The sequence below is a fragment of the Macrobrachium nipponense genome, chromosome 33, assembly GCF_015104395.2.
Source record: "Macrobrachium nipponense isolate FS-2020 chromosome 33, ASM1510439v2, whole genome shotgun sequence".
Taxonomy (NCBI): domain Eukaryota; kingdom Metazoa; phylum Arthropoda; class Malacostraca; order Decapoda; family Palaemonidae; genus Macrobrachium; species Macrobrachium nipponense.
Genome location: NC_087219.1, coordinates 23,819,583 through 23,826,210, shown reverse-complemented (window position 1 = coordinate 23,826,210; position 6,628 = coordinate 23,819,583). Strand labels below are relative to the sequence as shown.

Genomic DNA, 6,628 nt, shown 5'->3' with positions numbered 1-6,628 from the left:
CTTATCAAGCTCCCTCTCTTCCCTCACCCCTTCCCCAAGAGAGCCACCCACCCCACCCCCAACTCCTATGACAAATTACACCAACTCTTCAATCGACGAGTCGAGCAATGACACCACCCCATTCCCTGTTCCCCTCCCCTCCACCTCCTTTTCCCCCCTCCCCAAGAAAAAAAAAAATAATGATGATGGATATTAGGAAGAAGAAAAGAAGTCATAAAAACGGTGGTTTTTGCGTGGGTGGCTATGTAACCCCCTACACCCCCCCCCCGCCCGCCCCTCCCTTTCCTTTCCTCATCTTCCTCTTCCTCTTCCTCTTCCTCTACTCCCCCTCCCTCCAACATAAGGCAAGGAGCAACAGGCAAGGCTGTTTCTTTGACCTTTGAAAGGGACCAGCTGATTTTGACGTGAAAAATTGATGAAGGTTGACTGGACTAAGAACCGTGGTGGGTGGGAAATAGGGGGGGGGTTGTTAGCGTGAGGGGTCTCTCTCTCTCTCTCTCTCTCTCTGTAGCGTACATATCCCCAGTGCTTATTGCAATGCTGTTATTATAATACTATTGTGAGGGAGTTTTTTTTTATAATGCTATTGTTATTATAGTACTACTGTGAGGGGAATTTTGGTATAATGCTGTTGTGTGGGAATCTTTGATAATGCTATTGTTATTATAATACTGCTGCGAGGGGAATTTTGTTACAATGCTATTATGATACTATTGTGAGGGAATTTTTTTTTACCATTTGCTGTTATGATACTATTGTAAAGGGAATTTTGTTATAATGCTATTGTTATTTGGATACTATTGTGAGGGAATTTTTCGGTATAGTGCTCTTGTTAGTGGCGGTTTATGGGAGTGATTTTCTTGAAGGAATTCGTTATAACGTTATAGTGCCGTTAAAGAAATTTATTGTAATACATACTTACAGTGAATGAGTATATTATTATTATTTTTATTTTGTTGTACTGGACTTTTGTTAGTTTGCGATGTTGCTTTTATTACGGATAGAGAATTTTGTCTTGATGTTTATCAGTTATGATAGTGCTCTTATTTAAGTTTATTTTGCAAATGGGATTTATCTTAAGAAAAAAAAACATTCTGAAGGGTAATTCGATCCTGAAACTCAGAGTAATCCACCATAGTCGTTTGGTAAAACATTTTATTCTGATACCTTCAGTAGATTATATGATGTTTTTTTGTTAAGACAAATATATGTCTATTGTTTTGTCTCATACTTTTCATCAAGGTTGGGTTGAATTTGAGTATTCTAATAAAAGGTGTTTAATCTGTTGCTTTTGCTCAATGTCTTTATTATTGGTATTTGGGGATATTATGTTTTTTAAGATTTACATTTGAGCAGAGCAGATAATTTCACGGTTTACGATCTGTGAGTAACATTAATTTCATTTAATTTTCTGAAATAATCAAGTTTATTATTATTATTATTATTATTATTATTATTATTATTATTATTATTATTATTATTATTATTATTGTACTGTAACTTCGGCCACGTACATATCTAAAATTGCCGAAGCAAGTACAATAATAATAATAATAATAATAATAATAATAATATTAATAATAATAAAACTTGATTATTTCAGAAAATTAAATGAAATTAATGTTACTCACAGATCGTAAACCGTGAAATTATATGCTCAAATGTAAATATTATTATTATTATTATTATTATTATTATTATTATTATTATTATTATTATTATTATTATTATTATTATTATTATTATTATTCAGAGGATAAACCTATTCTTATGGAACAAGGCCCCAGGGGCTACTGACTTGAATTCAAAGTTCCAGAGGATATGGTGATCATTAGATAGCAGTAAGAGAAGGTTATTGGAAATATCGTTAATGTCATCTTTGTTAACGTAAAGGCATCATTGAATTGCTCCCAGCAGTAGCCATTGGTTTGATTGCTGTGTATTTCATCTGCTCCTTCACCTCGTCAACAAGAGGGGCCCATGTTCCATTCCTCTGTGAAACATCACAGTCCCTCTCATCTTGTGTGTACATATTTCCCTTTACCTCCTCCTACTACTTCCTGATGAACACCATAAGATATTTTGGGAAAGCTTGGGAATTTTTCATGGGGAGTGGCCCCCTTTGGTGGCCCTTATTCCATATAAATAGGTTCCATCTGTTTTTTTTTTTTTTCCCGTCTTTCAGAAGAAAAAAAACTGAAAGAAGTTTTTTGCTGGTTGGAATAACTAATTTGAATAATAATAATAATAATTTAATTAATAACTAATAATAATAATAATAAATAAAATATGCTGGAAGAAGACCTTCATTAATACAGGTTTCATTGAACATAATGCAAAAGAAGAATAGAGAAACTTCTATACAAAATAAATGCGACTGAAATAGCCATTATTTTCAATAAAACATGCAATAATAAATAATAATAATAATAATAATAATAATAATAATAATAATAATAATAATAATAATAATAACAATGACCCCGTTGAATTTAAAGTCAAGGGTGCCTTTGGTGGGCTTGTCCCATATGAATAGGTTTCATCTGAATAATAATAATAATAATAATAATAATAATAATCAATAATAATAATAATAATAATAATGATGGCCCAAATGAATTTCAAGGCAGTGGCCCCTTTGGTGGGCTTGTCCCGTATAAATAGGTTTCATCCGAATAATAATAATGATAATAATAATAATAATGACCCAATTGAACTTCAAGTCAATGGCCTCTCTGGGCTTGTTTCATATGCATAAGGTTCATCTTTTGAATGATAATAATAGTAACGATATTGACCCCAAGAAATCACTTTCAAATATGTCCGATCAGGCCAGACAAGGATATATACTAGGTTCAGCATAAGATGTTATAAAAACAACCAGGCTTTCGTTTCCTCCCCGCAGGATTTGGTGACTAGGATGCTCCACGTTGACCCGGGCCAGAGGCTGACCGCAGGGCAAGTGGCATCCCATCCTTGGCTCATACACAGAGAGGCTCTTCCGAATCTGCGTCTCCTCCTACAGGATGCCTCGCTGGTCAAGGGAGCCATTTCTGCAACTTACAGGTATGTGCTGTTGCCCATTGTCAGTTCCCAAAGAGATGATGATGTACAGATGTTTCGTCTTGACTGAGTAGAGGGCTTTGTTGTTTACAGACAGTTTTTATCATTTTTTGACATAGTGGTTGGCCCCTAAAGGCTATATATATATATATATATTATATATCTAATATATATATATATATATATATATATATATATATATATATATATATATATAGACAAATGCCACGAAGGAAAGAGAAAACATTACAGTAGTGCTAAGCAACGGACAGTAAAGTCGAAAGGCCTAGCCCCTATATCATGTCATATAATATATATGTATATATACATATAATATATATATTATATATGCATATATAGTATATCTCAGCTATGTAATCATAGCTCTCTACAGAACTTCAGAGGAAACAGCAAATACCTATGTATACATAGCCTTTAGGGGGCTAACCGTTGTCATTTGAAAAAAAAAAAAAAAAAAAAAATGTATATATATATATATATATATAATATATATATTATATATATATTTATATATATATATGTGTGTGTGTGTGTGTGTGTGTGTGTGTGTTGTGTGTGCGCGCGCGCGCGTTAGTTTTATAACATGTTACTGTTATCCGCACAAATGTTAATGTAGATCGAAATCACTTTACTTAGGAGCAACGTGCACCATGAGATGATATAATTGTCAAGCGTTTTTTTTTTTCCGGCCAGCATTCGAACCTGTGTCCTTTGATGCAGGTGCAGTAATTGGCAGTAAGCTTACCCATTCAGGAGAGAGAGAGAGAGAGAGAGAGAGAGAGAGAGAGAGAGAGAGAGAGAGAGAGAGAGAGAGAGGAGAATATTGATAGGTCAGTTGTCTTTTAATCACTGTGCCTATATCAAATAGCACAGAAACCCTTATCTGTTATAATTCTCCTTTTAATATTCGTTATTCCCAAGGTCAAGTGATTTAGGTGTTGAATGGTATTTGTGACAATGTATATGCACCCATATTTAAGTTGCTTTCATAGCATTGTTTCTTTTTAAATTAGATGCTCTCCCAGAATATTATCTGGATAACTGTTACCGTTCTAAATTTGCAAACATTCCTTTGGAGCAAGTCAACAAGGTCTTTCAATTTACTAGAGCAAGCAGTCCATACAGTGAGATGCCCGTTTGTGAACAAGTGAAAACGACTACAAATAATTCATGATGTATATTCCAAATGGGAAAGAGGAAGGCATTGTATGGCACTTTTATAGAGTTACAGAATCTCCCAAAATTGCAAGCATCAACAGACAAGCTGCAAGAAAATCTGTTCCAAAAGTTATATGGGAAATGGAAAACATCTGATACGTGGCTTGGCTGTGAAGGTAGACCTATGTAAACGGAGCAGAATTTGATAGGGTTAAGATGTAGGTACTAAATTCATTAGATGGAGTTCTCTGTTGGACTAAATTATGGAGAGTGATCGAAAAGGGGAAGAACCCATGAACCTACTGACACCCAAAGAGAAAATTCTTTCCAAAATTGGTGGGCAAAGTATTTGAAGCATGTGCCCATAACATCATCATCTCTGTAGATATAAGACCGTATTACTTGCAGCAGTAGGTGATGCTACTTCAGTTGCTTTAGAGAAATACAGTTGGAAAACCTGTGTGTGTGAGATGAAGTATCGTCATAAATTACAGTGTTACCCACTCACAGAGAATCATGGAATGAGAGCACAATTCAAGAATTGCTAGTCAGTTGGGTCGAAGTTTTTTTGCAAACCTGTTGAAGTAACTTCGAGTGGCAGCTATCAGGAAGATGACTGACAAATAAGGCCTGAATGACTGTTTGTAGTAGTAATGTTCTGTTGTTTGAACTGGATAGCAGCCATCACCAGCCCATAGGCTCAAGTTGTACTTTTAAACTGTATGGAGCGTGAAATGATGGCTAACCAGTCACTCTTGTGTAGAGCATGTTGTGTAGACCTAAGGATAATCTCATAGGTTTAAGTTGTACTTTTAACTGTATGGAGCATGTTGTGATGGATAACCAGTCAAGTCTAGGCATAAGGCTAAACTATAAGTAGGATAGGTATGAAGTTACTGGAAATAAGGACCGGTTATTAGCTCCAAAGTAAGTGTAAAGTAAGTGTAACCACCACACGGTGAGAAGAGGGAACAAGATATTGTACATAAGGGATACGTGTAAGCAAGAAGAATAAACTTGACAATGAATGACTTGTCCTTTCTCTCTCCGTCTCCCCCACAGAGCCATCAACCACACTCCACGCGCGCCAAACCTAGGCCCAGTGGCGTCCTCCGCTCTGGCCCGGCGTCGTGGGAAATCTAGACCCAAGTCGTCCACGGAGGTCTGACATCCGGCTGCCGGCCACACGTCCTCCTCGCAGCCCTACCCTCTAGATCATCATCATCACCATCGTTCTTCTCATCACCACCATCAGGATACGACTGCAACCGCCTCCACCTCCACCACTTCTCCTCCTCCTCCTCCCCACGTCGGTATGGACCAAGCCTTCTTCTCCTCTCCCTCCCAGTCTGACGAGCAGAACCAAAGCCTGCTCTCCCAGCTGACCCTGGCGTCGCTGCAGGAGTCCCTTCAGGAGCCCATGGCGCTCAGTCCCGCCAAGGACGTCGTCGTCGTCAGCCCCTTCACCTTCAGCTTCGAGGGACTCAGCCCCCTGACGTTCAACCCGCAGATTACGAGCACGTCCTCCGTCAGCAGTGACGTCGGGAGCTGTGGCGGCGGGGGTGTTGCTGCTCCCGTGTCGAGCCACCAAGTGCAGGAGCAGAAACAGCAGCAGGAGACTGCTCAGGAACAGCAGCAGCCGCAGCAGCAACAGCAACAGCAACAGCAGAGCGGAAGAGTCAGCAAACCACGGCGCAGATCACATCGCCGTCAGCGCCGCCGACGCCGCGTGACTTCGACTGCCAGCTAAGGAGCAGCAGAGCAGCCATTGGTCAAGTCTCCCAGAGCTGACGATCCTTGCCCCTCCCCCCCACCCCCCAAAAAGAAAAAGTATCTCCAGGAACATCTATATCTACAGTATTTAAAAAAAGAAAAAAAGAATTTCATCAGCCGAGCTGTAGGAAATTTCACTAATGGTAACTGAATTATAGTGCAATTATTTATTGTTAACTGGACAAGAAAATTTAAAAAAAATATAAAAAAAAGAACTTTCTTAAGTCGAGGTTCGGTAACAGGAAGCATAAACAAAACAAAGAAACGTGAATGAGTACTACCGTCTCTCTTATGAATGAATACTATCGTCTTTCTGTGAATGCAACGTAGTCGATTTACTCTCGATCGTATTCCTTCTGAATGGACGCGAGCCCTTCCTTCCTTCCTTCCTTCCTTCCTTCCTCTCTGTATTGTATCATCATCAGGTCTGTTGCCTAAAACCAGCAATCAAAGTATGTGATGTTCAGTGAGCCAATCAGAACGCAGTAATGATAACTGTAGAGTAATGGGTATTTCTTAAGGTAAGGATTATGCGCCCGTATTGTCACTCACTTACCTGGACAGGTAGAGGATATCAGGTATGTGTTTAGGAAGATATACAAATGATAAAAAT

The 6,628-nt window shown here is 38.3% G+C and overlaps 2 protein-coding genes across 2 annotated transcripts in view; both read left to right on the top strand.

Moving 5' to 3' along the window:
• LOC135203023 (ribosomal protein S6 kinase alpha-2-like) overlaps window positions 1-6,072 on the top strand; it is a gene marked incomplete in the record, with an annotated part of 339,551 nt that extends 333,479 nt beyond the window's left edge. The window contains 2 exon segments of the mRNA XM_064232592.1: window positions 2,906-3,066; window positions 5,305-6,072. Coding sequence (XP_064088662.1) covers window positions 2,906-3,066; window positions 5,305-5,410 — 267 coding nt within the window.
• Window positions 5,558-5,992, top strand: LOC135202791 (ras-interacting protein RIP3-like). Its single transcript, XM_064232251.1, has one exon. It carries the CDS (start codon window positions 5,558-5,560, stop codon window positions 5,990-5,992), a length of 435 nt encoding a protein of 144 aa, XP_064088321.1.
• Window positions 6,073-6,628: the final 556 nt, after the last annotated feature.